The sequence below is a fragment of the Cucurbita maxima genome, unplaced genomic scaffold (genome assembly GCF_002738345.1).
Source record: "Cucurbita maxima cultivar Rimu unplaced genomic scaffold, Cmax_1.0 Cma_Scf00004, whole genome shotgun sequence".
Classification (NCBI taxonomy): domain Eukaryota; kingdom Viridiplantae; phylum Streptophyta; class Magnoliopsida; order Cucurbitales; family Cucurbitaceae; genus Cucurbita; species Cucurbita maxima.
In genome coordinates, this window is record NW_019272020.1 from 4489009 (window position 1) to 4504833 (window position 15825).

Here is a 15825-nt window from a genome sequence, read left to right on the forward strand (position 1 = left end):
CCGAGTATATAGCAATAATATTCCTGTTTTATTTTTTAATTTTGATATCTTCCTACGTGGCACCACCTGGGTCGTTCATATCTCACATTTTTGGCCGCCAATTTTGACCTCATTTTAAAAACGGATAATATTAGTGTTCATATCTCTCTGTCTGAACAGCATAAAGACAACTTTCTTCCCAACAGATTAAAAACAAATTGTGCAATAAATAGTCACGCGCTCGATTATTCCATTCTCCTCCTCCTCCTCCTCCTCCTCGATTCTCTTTACCACTGTTCAAATAAAACCCTAGGTTTCTACTTTTTGTGTTCTAATGGCGGATTTGGAGAATCAGGATACGGGGCTTGGGAATGTTGTTGTTGGAGAAGAGGAGGAGAAGCTTCTCGAGGGGGTTACGTTAGTGGATTTCGATATGTTGTGTTCTACGGTGGCTATGCAGACGCAGGGTAAATGGGCGAAGTTGGAGACTACTCGTGATGCTCCTATGGAACCCGATTTGGGGGGAGTTTTTAGGATGTGGGAAGGTGAACTACTCGATTGCTTCGATGACCGTCGTATCGCTATCGAATCCACATGGTTAGACTTGTTAATCCACTTTTTCTTCTTTACTTTCAGCTTTTTCAGGGATTTTCTCTCTCTCTCTCTCTCTCTCTCTCTCTCTCTCTCTCTGTTGTTCATTGAGAAATTTGTCGACCGATCGAGGGATTTTTTTTCCTTTTTTATGTTATTTTTTTCCTCTTATGGCGAGGAGATTGGTTGTTTGGGCAAAGAACTGGTTTCTTCTTCGGTTGAGTTTTCTCTGCAAAAAATGAACAAAAAGAAAAAGGGTTTTGACCATGATATTATCTGTTATTAGTTGGAATATGTCTTTCAGGCCTCAGCTTGTGATTCTAAAAAAGTTAAATCAATAGTTTCTGTGCACAATTTTTCCTCATGGTCTCCGAGTACCTGTGGTTGGTTGTCATTATCCAACAGGGGATGTGTATCTTGCCCTGCTTAAGCTCGAACCTGTAATTATGATTGATAATTTACTATATGTACGACTTTTTTTCTACATCAAAGAAATTGGTTTTCACCCCAAGTATTCTCATAGCTTGTATTAATGATGCAGCTGGCCGTGTCACAGATTTGGGAAGAATATGGCAAGGGCTGGTTTTGGCTCTTGTTTTCTTCAGGTAAACGTTTTCTTGGCTTCTTGAAGCTTTAAAAGGAGAGGGGAAGAAGTTAGAGTCCAGATTACACTTGTCTTTGCTCATCAAATTTTCGTAATGGATAGTAGACAATTTGCCATAATTTTGAAACCATTTGCAGGGAACGGTTTATTTATCTCTTGCTCTCGGTGCCCTGTGCAACTTCATTGCCTTTTTGGTCACAAAACGCCATTACTTTTTATATCCAGCCATTGCTTTCACTATTTCAGCAGTTACATATTTGGGGTTCTTCCGAACCCAGATGAGGAGGAAATTCAATATAAGGGTGAGACTTCTTTTTCTATCAGCCTTTTGCTGTTATCTGTTTCTTATTTCTACTTGATAATTAATGGATTCGTAACACATTCTATTTCAAGCATGCTGAAATTGTACTCTAAATTTGTCTTTTGCCTTTCCTGATCAAGTTTTTTGTTTCCCCTTTTTTTTTTATCATCAAAGTTACTATTATTATTATATTTTTTAGGGTAAGAAACCTTACTTTTATTGAGAGTAAAGAAAGAAAATACAAGGGCACAAAATAAAATCTCCAACAAAACATTAAGGGAGTCTGACTTTAACTATGAAAGAAGATTCCAATGTAGAAGAACTAGACTAAGCTCATAACTGAAAAAAAGACCCAACGACCGACGTCCACAGGGAGGCGTTAATTCTAGCCACCTCCCAAACTTACTAACCCGATCTCTCCACCTTATAAAAAAAAAAATATTATTCCTCTCAATTCAAATGCTCCTCAAATATGCAAAGAAGCTAGCATGCTACGACCTTAATCCTTAGAATGGAGACGCAACACGTGAGCCATACCATCTCTGTTCTAGACCCAATAGTACCGAACACTGTCAACCAACAGCTCCAAAGGAGGTGAGCTAACTTGCAAACTCAAAACCATTGATCCAGGTCCTCCTCGTGCCTCCTACAGAGAGTGAACCATTGAGAGAAGCATAGGAAGAGTGCCTTTGAATGCAATCCACGATAATGACTCTCCCATGTAAAATCTGCCATGCAAACACCTTAACTTTTTTAGAATTCTAACTTTCTAGAGAAGAAAAATCAAGGGCAACAATGGATGGAGAAGGGGAGGAAAAAATGTGCAAAAGAAGAATCGAGGGACCCAATCCTAACACCCCTTCTCTTGGAATAACATGCTGGTCTTGAAGAAGAGGAAAAATTCAAAGTTATAGTTGGTTTTGTTGGCGAATGGCAATAGGTGTCTAATCATTGAACTACGCTCGAATTGATAAAAAAAAAAAAAAAAAAAAAAAAAAAAAAGACTTCAAGTCAAAATAATTCCATTGTTCCTTTTTATTCATTAGATTGGGTAAATGAGTTGATAGCCATAAGTAGCAAACGGAAATCCACGAAAATTCTAACAACTATTAGTATGTTTGGGATTAGTCTTTTTGTATCTTAGAACGTGTAATTGTGTGTAGGGAGAGACTAGTATGAGAAATATTACTAATAGTGTGGAGGGAGACTCCTACGACACAGTTTATTGATAATGTGCATGGGGAGACTAATAACATATAGTGTGTGTGTGAAAAAAGAGATTAAGGAGAGAGTTCATATATGGATAACATGAGCAAGCTTGTAGTGGTTTCGAATTAAATTTTCGGCGGGCGTTTTCTTAGTACTTATGTGTAGATTAATATTAATTTTATGATTTAGGGAGGAGATAATTCCTTGGATGATTGCATCTACCACCTGATCTGCCCCTGCTGCGCCTTATCTCAGGTCTGTCTATCAGTTTTTGCACATCAAAACCTTATATTCGTAGGTCATCACTGAAATACTTGTAAATGTGGAGCAGGAATCACGAACGCTGGAAATGAATAATGTTCAAGATGGCACATGGCACGGTCGGGGTGACACAATATGTATAGGTAGTTATGGTGAAGCCAGCCGATTTGTGGAGCTAAATAAACCTGATCCTGTGTCAACCAAATCTTCTGAAGCCTGTGGCATTCTAAAGGATGTGGCTAATCACGATCACTCTTGAGTCTATGCGTGCATGTAGCAAGACGTCGGTTGCTCTGCCTAGGACATTCTTTCGGGATTCTTCGTCTGATTCATTGCCGAAGGTCACGGCACGCTGCCTTGTTTCAGCAACTTTGCCCTCAAGGGATGAGGGTTCAGAAATTTGAGCTGCTACTGTTGCTGCTTTACTTTTGGTGTATTGCCCTCCAGAACTGGTTGGGCTGCGGTTGGTGCAATGGGGATGTGGTTTGTGAACCTCGATATTAGAGGTTGGGGGGTTGAAAGTGACTCCTCTCTTTTCTTTTTCCTTCTTTTCTTTTCTTGTGTAAACACACATGATAGTGTTCAGATCGATACAAGAACTCTTCTAAAATTGTATATACCATCTCACTTCGGTTGGATTGAATAGAGAAACTTAATACTCTTGTAAGGATGTGTAAACCTCTTTTTAATGGACGTGTTTGGTATACCAAAGAGGATAATATCTACTAATAGTGGGCTTGAGCCGTTACAAATACTATCAGAGCTAGACACCAATCGGTGTGTTAGTGAGGAGATTGAACCACGAAGTGGGTGGATTGTATGCGAGCAAGAATGATGGGCTCCGAAGGAGGGTGGACTAGGGAATTCCATGTCGATGGGAGAGAGAAATGAGTGTGCAAGGACGCTGGCCCCAAAAGGGTGGATTGTAGACCAGCTTTAAAAACTTTGAGAGAAAGTCCAAATAAGACAATATTGGTAAATTTGGGTCCCAAATGGGGGATAACGGTGGGCAGCGGTAGACTACGAGAGAAAGTCCATGATGAGAGAATCTGTCTTATTTTATAAAAGTAACGGTAAGAATATTGTATTTGCAGCTTTAGTACACCAATTTTACAGTCTGGTCACGCCGTTGAATCATCAAAAACCCATAATCAACCAACAATTAAATCCCAAATTTTTAATTTGTTGTAAAAATTACAAATCTAATTAACTGATCCTTTTCCACCGTCTGCTGCTATAGCTATAGCTATACTCGGCTACCGGTCCTTGTTTCCGATCCATTTCCTCGAAATTCTTCGGCCACCAAAGGTGCCATCATAGCCCCCGCATACGGCGGAGCCCTCGCTGTATTTTGGACTCCATAATACATCTGTTGGCTAACGCCGTCTGCAGCGATCCTCGCCGCCTCCGCCTGTGGATCGTAACCACTCACTGGACCCATTCCTCCTCCGTACACTTGCCCCCCCATTGTAACTGGGGGATGATACGCTAATGGCACCTGACCCCCACCCACCGGAGGGAACTGTTGAGCGTACGGAGGCGGAGGCTGGGTCGGAATATGCTGGACAGGAACATTACCAGGCGGAATCTGACCTGGAAGAAGGTAGACGACCGGTTGATGAGCCGGATAATTTGTACCCGGGAAATAATGCATCATCGGATTATTCGTAAACCTGGAAGGTTGAGAGAACGGCATCGCCGGCGGTTCACAATTCTCCGGCGTTTTATCCACCGCCTCTGCCCTCGGTGACGGCGTATCGGGCCGAGTTTTAACCGGTGCAAGACTGGGCATCGGAGTCACACAAGTCGCCGACGGCACGAAAGGGGATGGCGATTCAGGATTCGAAGCCGAAACATTCTCAGACGGATTGATATTAAATCGACTCTTCAATTTGGGTTCTCGTGATTGAGTCGAAGCATCTTCCTGATTGTCGAGACCGAACAAATAGTCCGGTACTTCAGAGACGATTGAAGAAACTTCCGACCGACCACGCTCGAGCTCCGGCACTGGAGCGCCGCCGTTGAGAGCGTCAAGAAACCAGTGATCCCGATTTGTGGAGCCGCCGAGGAGAGAATTAATACTACTGGCTCTGGAATCTTCCCCTCTTGGAAATAGAAACAATCGCAGCCTATCCGATTTTGGATCATGATTCTGTACAAGCCGATCATACTCATCCATCATATTCTCCACATCTTCATCCGTCGACACTGAAATCAAGGCGTCGAGATCTTCATTGGGAAGCTGGTACTTTATGTTCATGTTAATTGTCCCTAAACAAACAAATTCAATTCCATTTCGAATCAAGACTTCCAAATCCCAAATTGAATGAAAAAAACAGAGAATCGAAGATAAACTTGCCGGTGATCTTAGCGAGTTTGGCAAGGAAATAGGAGAAAGTAGTGGAACGTTGAACGGCGACAATGCGAGTCTCACCGCCAACGTATCGGAGCTGATTATCATGCGGCCGGGGTAGGATATTGCCACCGAAACTGCACATGAATCGAACTCGAGCATGTGGATCGCGAAAGTGGTGGTCGAATCTCGGCGACGATGCACCTGAGTCGGTGGCGTTGGAGTCGAGTTCCGACAGATGAATCGACGCCATTTTCAAGGTTGAAGAAGAACCAGAAACACTCCTACAAGATCAAGAAACAAAACTGCAATCCTAGAACAATTCTGAATCAATTAAGAGAAAAAAAAAATTAAATTACCGAAACTACGAAGGGAATTGTTCGAACGCTGGACGTTGAACTCAATCGAGAGTGAAGGAGGAGGCGGACGCTGCTGGACTTCACTTCAGCGCTCTATTATTTCCACATAGCCTTTAATTTATTTCTTCTTCACCGTCCTGGGTTCGAATGGAGCCCACGCCCCCCTCGACTAATTGTAATCTGTGACCTGGTGGACTATCCACCAATGGCTATGCTACTGCCGCCCCACCAATCATCATTTAGAAATTCAAGGGACGTCCTCCTCCAGTCCCACCATGACCTGGCACTCGGCCCCACCATCCACGTGTTTCGCACTCATTCCACATCACTTGATCAACCTCTCGTGCGAGTGCCCGCACCTGAACTCTTTCTGCTATGAACTACACACGTGTGTATTAATCTCCTTACCTTTTTTTCAATATTAATTAATATACATTCAAGTCCAAAAGTCAATTCTACCCTCATCATTAGTTCCCCCTAATAATTTACTCTACTCCTTCACATTAAGTGGATAATGACGCAAAACAATAATTAATTGTTAATGATTATTTAAAATAGAGACACCGTGGACCACGGGCATCTGTGTGGCAGTGGTCCGCGATGTATGACAGGCTCAAAAAAGAAGAGTCCCAATCAATTAAGAATGAGAAATAAAATAGAATTAGATTCGAAGGCATATTCTCATTCATATTCATAAAAACCAGTTGAATACAATCTAACAACTAATACCTACCAATAAGAAAAATATAAACTAATTAAATATTGAGAATAAAATGAAACAAACTATAAATCAAATCATAAAGAAAAGAATATTAAGATATAATATTTAAGATATATTCCATGAATAATATATTATCTAAATATTATATCTTAACGCTCCCCCGAGTATGTTAGTCACATCCAACTTGTCTTTACGAGTGTAGGTCAATAACATCCAAGTTGTTTTTGAGAAGAGAGTTTAAGTCAATAACACTTTTGTCTTCTCAGCAGTGAAAAGAGAGAGTTTAGGTCAATAACACTCAACTTGTCTTTGAGAAGAGAGTGTAGGCCAATAACAATTTTGTCTTCCCAGAAGTAAAAATATCTGTCATGTTAAGTGTGAATGTTTGATTAATCCACCACACCTAAATGGTGTGAAAGTTATCTTATTTATAATCAAATGAATTACAAGGATATGGAAATAGTAATAAATGAAAATAACAATAAATTGAAAGATACCTATGATAATAAAGTAAATATTAGATATTTGCCTTATAATAAAATATCAAATATAATATATATGGTAAACTATAATTTATTACTAAATATCCTTAACATTAAGTTTAAACAAGTATTTGCTAATAATCTGGACACATTGGTTTGCTTTTTAGACTTTCAAGAAATTATTGAATTTACAAGAAAGATACAATAATTTCTTACATGGAATCAATCATTTATTTTATATATGCTTGGATAAGATAGCGATTTTTTATCTACATAAGAAATTATTGAATTTCCTAAAAAGATGCAATACTCAAAAATTGATATGGTTTGCATTTTTAGACTTCTCAATAAATTATTGAATTTCCCAAAAAGATGCAAAACAAAAAAATAGATTATCTCAGAACTTGAGAGCTGCTTCTTGATTTATGCATAAATGATTCACTCTAGGATTGGTAATTTGTTTCATTTAATTTGATTGGAACAAGTGAAAATCCTGACTCATCAGAGTGATGAATATAATAAGGATGTGTTAAATAGACATCCGAAGTTTTGAAGTTGGATAACAATACCAAGATCGTGATGGTGTTAATATAATACATGCGAAAGCAATTTGAATCTTAGACACTTTTAGAACATCAATTATAGTAAATAACTAGCATATTCATAAATATTAAAACTTAATGAGTTTGAATACTAACATTTTGTAGTTCAAATTTCTTTTTCCTCACGAACCGGTTTCGAACCACCACTAGTGTCTTCTCCACTATCCTCCGGCCTTAGAACGAGATTGTGGAATCCAGTGAATGACTAAATTTGGGAGGAATTTTGTATATATGAAGAGAGTGTTTGTGAGAGGTTTTTCTCAAATGTTTTCACCAACAATAAGACCCTTCATGTATTATGATCACTCTATTTATAGTCATGTTTGCATGTTCATGCAAATTTGAGATCACCAAATTTTGACCTTCAAAATTACACTTAAATTTGTGGGGTTTATTTGATAATCATTCCAGTTTGGTTAAACCAAATTTTGACACCTCAAAATTCCACTAACATAGATTTTTACATTAAATGAAGTCAACATTTTGACCTTCTTCATTTTGATTCAACGATCCATTTGAATTATTAATTTCAAATTAAAGTAATATTAAATGATTAATTAAACTATTTAATTAATATTTAATATTAATTCAAATGTCAATCTCAATTAATTCCGACACATATTTGATTAACATATTTAAATCTTATTTAAATATCTCAAATTCTCTATTTTTGTTTAGTTCGTAAATAAAACAAAAATGCGGTTAAATATATCATACATATGTAGCGCATTCTCCCTAATTTGAATTCGAACACTTCCGAACTCACTCGTCACACTGTTCTATGGTTTAATCCGATATGAGCTAGCAGAGGGATCTAATGGACCTATAGATCATGGGCTCCAACGATCCAAGATTAACCGGTTAAATTCATTAACCTTGTTAACCAACATTCGTTAACTACAAGGACATTCCACAATAGCCTAGTAGTTGCACTCCCCTCACTATAGATATATTTCTGTCCATTTGATATAACCATGATTAGTAAGTCGATCCTTCACAGGTTGTTCGTAACTAGAGCTGGGTCAATTTACTGTTTTACCCCTGAAGTTACTTCTTGTTCCTTATGTCTCACTGATCCTCTAATGAACAATTGGTTTGTGGTCCAACCAGTAAACCGAATCCCTCTCAGGTCAATGAGAGGGTGGGACCCGTTGTTCAAGACCTAGAGTCCATACTTAAGGAACTACCTCTCTTATATCCCTAAAAGTAGGTAGGAGTGAATTCCATCTTACACCCCACGTCCCCAGCCATTTACCTAGTCTTACCCCTGAAATGGGAGGCCTATTGAGTCGGCGAACTTGAGTCACTCTCACCCATGCAAATCTAAGGATAATTCCGAATAAACAAGAGTTCATGGTTAGCTTAGGATTAAGATCGAGTTACCTAGGTCATTGAATGAAAAGAAAATCAGTTTCAACAGTAAACGACATTATAAAGTGAGTGATTTTCTTCATGGTCCGATATTTATGCAATACTCATTGCATAGGACGCCCCCACTCACATGTCTCCACATGTACAATTTAGTGATTACATTATTTATATCATATACAAAAGTGGGTCGCATCCATAGTGTCCCCAGAATAAGGTACTCAGCCTTATCCTTATACTATAGATCATTTTGAATATATACTTAAACTTGATCAACTCTTATGTCTCTACATACAGTTCTAAGTAATCATACTATAGCCAGAGTGTTCTTAGTTTATTGGATTTAGATTAATGATCGTAAAGTTCACTTTATTCAATAACAATCTTTACTGAATAAACAATAATAATAACTTTATTGAAAATAGAATATGTTTTTGTTTACAAACTATGAGTTTTAGGACATAAAATCCAACAGATCGGTGCTCTAGATCACTTGAGAGATTGTGAAAGAAAACACGAACATCTTGAATATGTCACCTTTGAGCTTGGTGAGAAATTTGAAGATGTTTATAACGTATTCTTGGTATTAGATAATCGATAACAATTTGCCAACCTGTCACGACCCGAAATACGTAATCTTCAAGTCGTGACTAACATGAAATATGACATGTAATGTATAAACGAGAAATTCAAAGAAAACATTTATTTCAAAAGAATTTCAATCATTTCGTAAAAAAAAAATGTTTCTTTACTAAAAAGGACATATGTGCCTAGGTAAAAAAAAACAAGAAAAGAAACATGAGAGACAAAGTGTACTATTCAGTAAACTAGACTGACGCCCTGGGACACGCTTCCTCTGTGACAACCCTCATCGATCAACGCGCCCTCTCTAGACTCGACGCCTCACGTACCTGAAAAAAAAAAAAAACAGGAATGAGTATAAAATTTATACTCAGTAAGCCACCTACTTGTAGGCTCTTGTCGCACCCTAAACTTAGCAAAGGATCACGGACTTTCCCTTGGTTCTGGAACAATTGATTCTGATCTTAGCTCATGAGGGCTTTCCCCTTGGAACTTGTCCTTTCGAACTTCTTTAGTTCTTAAACCTTTTATTTATACCCCTAGAGTTCCATTTTATGCTAACCTTGTTGGACTAGTGCCTTGCGAGTGGCTACCTCGGTATGGGTATGAGATTACCTGGGGTCTCGCCTAGGAAGTGAGCTGCAACCCCCTAGACCCATGATAATCCCCCTGTATTTGGGAGGGCTACCTCCCCTATTCCATCCAGCTAAACGGTCAATTACGACGTGGGTATCTTGTTTCCCAACTAAACAGCTATCGAGCAGTCGAGTCCTGATCAAGAACCCGCTGGTCCCCCACGAAGCTATATCACCATCCACACATAAGTAGCCTAAGGGTACTCTAAAGATATTTCATGTGCCGTGATGGTCTGTTAAACTATTAGGGAAAGGTTAAGTCTATTCCTTGGTGACTTGACGCTCTAACCATGAATTTTTGGACTTGATCATAAAAGTGGACATGAAAATTAGCTGAGTACGTACATAACTATCATCCAACGTCATCAAACAATCTTTATGCAAAATAAACATACAAGCTTAACGTCCATCAACTCTCGGAGCGCAGATTTCACAAATTCCCATCCTCCTTTCAGCATGGAATATCCATATACATAAATAGCAGAAACTTAAAACTTAACAACAATACTTAGGTAATTCTCATAGTCATTCACATAATGCATCCTACTTTAATAATCAATTACCTACATACTGTCACAGGAAACTACGCCCTAAGATAATTAAACTAGCATGCATCCTAAACAAAGATCTCAGATCTGGAAGGTATAGTTCGAAATCTTACCTCACGGGTTTTCTTTCTGATCTTGACGAAAGAGGAGGAATTCTCAACACGAGTTCTTACTTCACTCCAAGAAGAACTCCAGAGTGTAGGTTTTAGTAGAGGATGGATTCCGTCGGCGACTCTCCCATGAAAAACTCCGACTATTCAGTTTTCTCTCAATCCTTCTCTCTCACACTTCTTTCTTTTGCAGGAATTCTGTGGAGGACCTTCAAGACCCCTACAATGGACTGAGGGGTAAAATGTCCATTTTGCCCCTCGACCGTTTTTCAGTTAATTTTTTTTAATACGTTACACAACCACAGTTCTCAATCTAGTAGAGGTCTAGTAGAATGATTGTGATTCGGAAGCAATGGCGATGACTTGGAAGCTGTTGAAAGCAGAAAGCTGTAGTTATTGTGATACTCGATTGGACTTATCACGATGGATGATTGGTGAGTGTAAAGACTTCACTGATTGGGTTAGGGTTTGGCTTTGACTCTGATACCAAACCCTAACTTAGTATTAGACTTATCACGATGGATGATAGGTGACTGTAAAGGCTTCACTTATTGAGTTAGGGTTTCGCATCACGGTTCGACTTTGATACCAAACTCTAACTCAAGAGAAAATTTTGATATTCAAAAATACCAAAATCAGTGCCATAATATCATGTAAGAATGAGAAATAAAAGTAGAATTGGAATCGAACATATATTCTCATTGATATTCATGGATACAATCTAACCACCCGTACCTATAATAAATAAGAGAATATTAAGATATAAATCAAATCCGAAAAAGAAGAAAATTAAGATATATTTGATAAATAACATTGTATATATAATAGAATTCCACTTGTTTTGGATTTAAAAGCTCACACGTTCATGAATCATATTATTACGTCCTTCAATTTACGGCGCGATTTCTTGTTCTTCTGTCCATTTGCACGTGTCAAAATCAGTCGCTTAAATCTTCGCTACTTTTCATACTCTGCAAACCCATTAATCTATTGATTTCCGGGTCCTCTTTTCCACTCTGTTCAAATCCCATTCTTCACGTTCTTCATCCTTGCATTCAGACTACGGGATTTGAATTCTTTCGCCACCAAAGCTGTGTGTCGCCTCTCCAGGTGTTTCACTCTGTTCACTAAATTATCATTTATTTCCCACGTTTGTTAATATTTAATCCCGATTTGATTACAACTTGTTATTGTATTCATATGGCGTTCATTGTGGAATCTCTCTCGTCTGTTTACTTTCTTTGAGTTTTGCAATAAAACCCCAGATTTTCTTAAGAATGTAGAAACTCACGAAATTAAAAGTTCTTGGTCTAATATATGATAAACGGGGTTGTTGTCAATCTTGAGAAGACTATTTCCAGGTATGGAAATCACCAATCCTCTCCATAAATTTTCTGCTAAAATTTCGTGCATTTTGTGCTGGATTCTCTCTTCACAGCTCATCTTTCCTGTTGTCCAACCTGTGTATTCAATGCTGTTTCTTCACGCTCGCTCTCCTGATTCTGAGGATACTTTGCATATAAGAACATCAATCCCATTGTTCACTGAGTTATCAACATTCGTTTCTTCAGTTATTTTTTTAAGACTTTTCTTTGTTGTTTAGGTATAGGGATCTATCATGACTGGTTCTACTGAAGAATCTGCGGCTCCAGCGAGGACTGGGGTTTGTTCTTATCCCTTTGTTCCTCATGTTTATGTGTAATTAGTAGAGCCAAATTTTTGCTTGATTTTTATTTGAATTTTCTTGAGCAGGGGAAGTTTACAGCTCTGGCAGTTTGCTGGGTTCTAGGCTTTGGTTCCCTCGTTTGTTGGAATAGTATGCTAACTATTGGAGATTACTATTATCTATTGTTTCCGGTAATCATAATCAACCTTATGACTCTGATTTGTGTATTTTAAACACTGATTCTTTCATTTGTTGTGTTGGTAGTTTTAGTCAATCGATTAGCTTCCTTTTAGCTTTATAGAGTAGAAGATTTCCAAACTTGTGGGAAGATCTGAGACTTTCATGTTTTTCAAAATTTTGATTCGTGTTATCTCAAGTTACTTGAGTTGAAGAATTATAATCTTTACTTTTTTGAAAATTTGAAGGATTATCATCCTTCAAGAGTACTCACTCTCGTGTATCAACCATTTGCATTTGGAACCATTGCAATTCTGGCATATAATGAAGCAAAAATAGATACCCGATGGAGGAACATTCGTGGATACACTCTCTTCTTCATAAGTTCTGTGTTGCTTATACTTGTAAGTAATAGCCGCTGCTTTCTAAATTGAAATGGACACATAATTTCATATGAGTTAAAGTTGACACTGAACTTTTTGCAATAGTTGGATTTGGTCTCCTCTGGAAGAGGAGGGATTGGACCATATATTGCTCTGTGTATCATCGTCGGTTCTTTCGGTGTCGCCGATGCCTTCGTGCAAGGTGGGATGGTTGGAGATCTCGCTTTGATGTGTCCTGAATTCATCCAGGTCCTTTTTCAGTCTCTTAGTTCTTATTGGGCGAGGGGCATAAAGTTTGGATTTTACAAGTTGTTCTTTTGTCACGGCAGTCTTTCATGGCTGGATTGGCTGCCTCAGGAGCTCTAACTTCAGGGTTGAGGTTGATCACAAAAGCTGCATTTGAGAACGTTCATGATGGTCTTCGTAAAGGGACGAGTATGTCAATTCTATTCAACCACTCAACATTCAGCTTATAAATTGTGGAATAAGCATTATGTAGCCCAGTACTTGGCTATCAGTTCCTTTAAACTTGTGCAGTTCAAACTATAACTTCGTGCTTCTTTAATGTTTTATGCAGTTCTATTTCTAACGATATCTGCTGCTTTCGAGTTCCTTTGTGTTATTCTCTATGCGTCAGTCTTTCCTAAAATCCCACTAGTGAAGTTCTACCGTAAAAAGGCAGCCTCTGAAGGATCGAAAACCGTGTCAGCTGACCTTGCCGCTGCAGGCATCCAGCTTCAACTAAACCAAGTGTGACATCCTTCGCATGTTTTTTCATTTATAATACCAAAAGAAAATCCTGATTTTTTATTAATAGCTATTTTTAATCTTCACAGGGAAACAAAACTGAAGTACTTACCAAAAAGAAACTTCTTCAACAGAACATGGATTATCTTTTGGGCGTGTCACTGATATACGTTCTCACATTGTCAATATTTCCGGGCTTCTTGTATGAAAATACTGGAGAACACCAATTGGGTTCATGGTAGATACTCACTCTTGACACAATTAGATATATAATCCTTGAAGAACAACACCATATTTAGTGTCTTGTGCTGCTGATATGTCAGGTATCCACTTGTTTTGATAGCAATGTACAATGTGTGGGATCTGATAGGCAGATACTCACCTCTCATCAAATTTCTGAAGTTGGAGTCGAGGAAGGGCCTCTTGATCTCAATTCTGAGTCGTTTTCTACTAATCCCAGCGTTTTACTTCACAGCAAAGTATGGTGATCAAGGGTGGATGATCATGCTCACTTCCTTCTTGGGATTGACCAATGGCCATCTTACAGTTTGTGTTTTTACTGCCGCACCTAAAGACTACAAGGTCAGTTGCATAGCAAATAACTTAACAATATCCTTTCATTTTGCTGTGAATCTGAAATATATTTGTGTGGTTTTTTGAAGGCACCTGAGCAGAATGCGTTGGGGAATATGCTTGTCATGTTCCTTTTAGGAGGCATTTTTGCAGGAGTTTCCCTTGGTTGGTTGTGGATCATTGGAAATGGCAGCTTTTGAAGCATTAGTTAAACTTCATTTGATGAACAAAGTGGAGATATCTGTTTATGAATATGCTTGCAGGATGAATAGCTAGCTTTTAACACCCACTGTTTTTTTCTTTTTTCTTTTTCCTCTTCACATTTCGATTTTAAGAAATAGGATTATATTTGTTTCTTGTTTTTTCCCCGCTTATTCTAATTGTAATTATATCAGCTGGATTTTAAACCTTCTAATGGTCAAGTGACATGTGGTAGTTGAACGTTAATACGACACTAGTGCAATAGTTCAAGTTTGTCCACTCTAATAGATATTGTTCGCTTTGATTCGTTATGTAACGCCGTCAGTCTCACGATTCTAGGAGAAATTTTCATTACATTATAAGGAATATGTCGTTACTCTCTCTAACCCACTTGAGATCTCACAATCTATAATATATCCACTTGTGGTCCAGTGTTCTCTCTGGCACATCATCCAGTGCCTGACTTTGATACCATTTGTAGAAGTAGCATGTTCTCTCTAGCACATCACCTAGTGCCTGACTTTGATATCATTTGAAGAAGTAGCAATCCTCCCTGACACACCGTTCAGTGTCTTGTTTTGATTCATTTGGCTTTGATACCATTTGTAAAAGCAGCGTCCTCCCTGGCACACCGCTCAGTGTCTAGCTTTGATACCATTTGTAAAAGCAGCATCCTTCCTAACATAGCGTCTAGTGTCTAGCTTTGATATCATTTGTAAAAATAGCGTCCACTCTAACACACTGTCCAGTGTCTAGCTCTAATACCATTTGTAAAAGCAGCGTCCTCTTTGTCTGTAAGAGCCGAGCTCCAATAAAAGCTTAAAATTTAATTTTTCCTTTAAAGTCAAACTCTCGATATTTTATTGAAGGTCTTAGAGACTAAAGATCAAGGTGAGACCGAAGAGAAAAATGAGTGAAAATGAAGGAAGAACTTAAAAGAAAAATGATGGAAAATTATTAATATGGTCAAATTCAACTCGAAAGGGTAATTTAGTCATTATACCCACCCGGTCAAACCCCTGGAATTAAGTTTAGTGAGATATGATAAAAAAAAAAAGGAAAAGAGGGAAAAGAAAAGAAAAGAACAGGAGAGGAGGAGAGAGAGGGAGAAAGTTCTCGAGAGAGAAGGAGAGTTCTAGAGAGAGAAAGGAGGTAACCACCGCTCCGACCACGAGGAATCCGGTTCCGGCCGAGCCTTCTTCGTGAAATCTTCACATAACTTAGAGGAGAACATCCTTAACCTTTAGATCGTCCAAAACCATCCAGAAACGAGGAAAAATCTAAAGGCAAAGTTCTTGAATCTAGATTCTCGGATTTCCTTCCATCTGTGAGATATATTAAGAGTTAGAACCTGAAAATTTGAGTATGTTAAT

General features: G+C 38.4%; 3 protein-coding genes and 1 long non-coding RNA gene across 5 annotated transcripts; 2 read left to right on the top strand and 2 right to left on the bottom strand.

Moving 5' to 3' along the window:
• The first annotated feature begins 193 nt into the window (after positions 1 to 193).
• Positions 194 to 3560, top strand: LOC111477715 (protein PLANT CADMIUM RESISTANCE 10-like). The gene is made up of 5 exons (XM_023121599.1): positions 194 to 576; positions 1112 to 1175; positions 1312 to 1476; positions 2874 to 2939; positions 3016 to 3560. Exons 1-5 carry the CDS (start codon positions 314 to 316, stop codon positions 3202 to 3204), a joined length of 747 nt encoding a protein of 248 aa, XP_022977367.1. The 5' UTR covers positions 194 to 313; the 3' UTR covers positions 3205 to 3560.
• LOC111477721 lies at positions 649 to 1103 on the bottom strand. Its single transcript, XR_002717338.1, has 2 exons — positions 815 to 1103; positions 649 to 772 (listed from the first exon to the last, which is right to left on the bottom strand). It is a non-coding gene; the product is annotated as an uncharacterized LOC111477721 (long non-coding RNA).
• Positions 3561 to 3985: 425 nt separating the features above from the next.
• Positions 3986 to 5757, bottom strand: LOC111477709. 2 transcript variants are annotated; one of them, XM_023121592.1, is made up of 3 exons: positions 5685 to 5757; positions 5305 to 5576; positions 3986 to 5216 (listed from the first exon to the last, which is right to left on the bottom strand). In XM_023121592.1, the coding sequence occupies exons 2-3, from the start codon at positions 5549 to 5551 to the stop codon at positions 4192 to 4194; spliced, it is 1272 nt and encodes a 423-aa protein (XP_022977360.1). In that variant the 5' UTR covers positions 5552 to 5576; positions 5685 to 5757; the 3' UTR covers positions 3986 to 4191. The 2 variants fall into 2 exon arrangements, with proteins under 2 accessions (XP_022977360.1, XP_022977359.1); XM_023121591.1 differs by having other exon boundaries at positions 5305 to 5582; positions 5658 to 5751.
• A 5828-nt stretch (positions 5758 to 11585) lies between these two features.
• Positions 11586 to 14661, top strand: LOC111477710 (equilibrative nucleotide transporter 3-like). Its single transcript, XM_023121593.1, has 10 exons — positions 11586 to 11815; positions 12309 to 12368; positions 12458 to 12562; positions 12797 to 12952; positions 13037 to 13180; positions 13261 to 13366; positions 13509 to 13681; positions 13768 to 13916; positions 14002 to 14260; positions 14341 to 14661. Exons 2-10 carry the CDS (start codon positions 12324 to 12326, stop codon positions 14449 to 14451), a joined length of 1248 nt encoding a protein of 415 aa, XP_022977361.1. The 5' UTR covers positions 11586 to 11815; positions 12309 to 12323; the 3' UTR covers positions 14452 to 14661.
• Positions 14662 to 15825: the final 1164 nt, after the last annotated feature.

Excerpts from the sequence above, each read along its gene's own strand:
- LOC111477715 (XM_023121599.1), top strand. The coding sequence starts at position 314 with ATGGCGGATTTGGAGAATCAGGATACGGGGCTTGGGAATGTTGTTGTT. Across the intron at positions 1,176-1,311 it reads TTGGCTCTTGTTTTCTTCAG|GGAACGGTTTATTTATCTCT; the intron begins GTAAACGTTTTC and ends AACCATTTGCAG. Across the intron at positions 2,940-3,015 it reads CCTGCTGCGCCTTATCTCAG|GAATCACGAACGCTGGAAAT; the intron begins GTCTGTCTATCA and ends AATGTGGAGCAG.
- LOC111477709 (XM_023121592.1), bottom strand. The coding sequence starts at position 5,551 with ATGGCGTCGATTCATCTGTCGGAACTCGACTCCAACGCCACCGACTCA. Across the intron at positions 5,217-5,304 it reads CAAACTCGCTAAGATCACCG|GGACAATTAACATGAACATA; the intron begins GCAAGTTTATCT and ends TTGTTTGTTTAG.
- LOC111477710 (XM_023121593.1), top strand. The coding sequence starts at position 12,324 with ATGACTGGTTCTACTGAAGAATCTGCGGCTCCAGCGAGGACTGGG. Across the intron at positions 13,181-13,260 it reads TGTGTCCTGAATTCATCCAG|TCTTTCATGGCTGGATTGGC; the intron begins GTCCTTTTTCAG and ends TTGTCACGGCAG. Across the intron at positions 13,917-14,001 it reads GAACACCAATTGGGTTCATG|GTATCCACTTGTTTTGATAG; the intron begins GTAGATACTCAC and ends CTGATATGTCAG.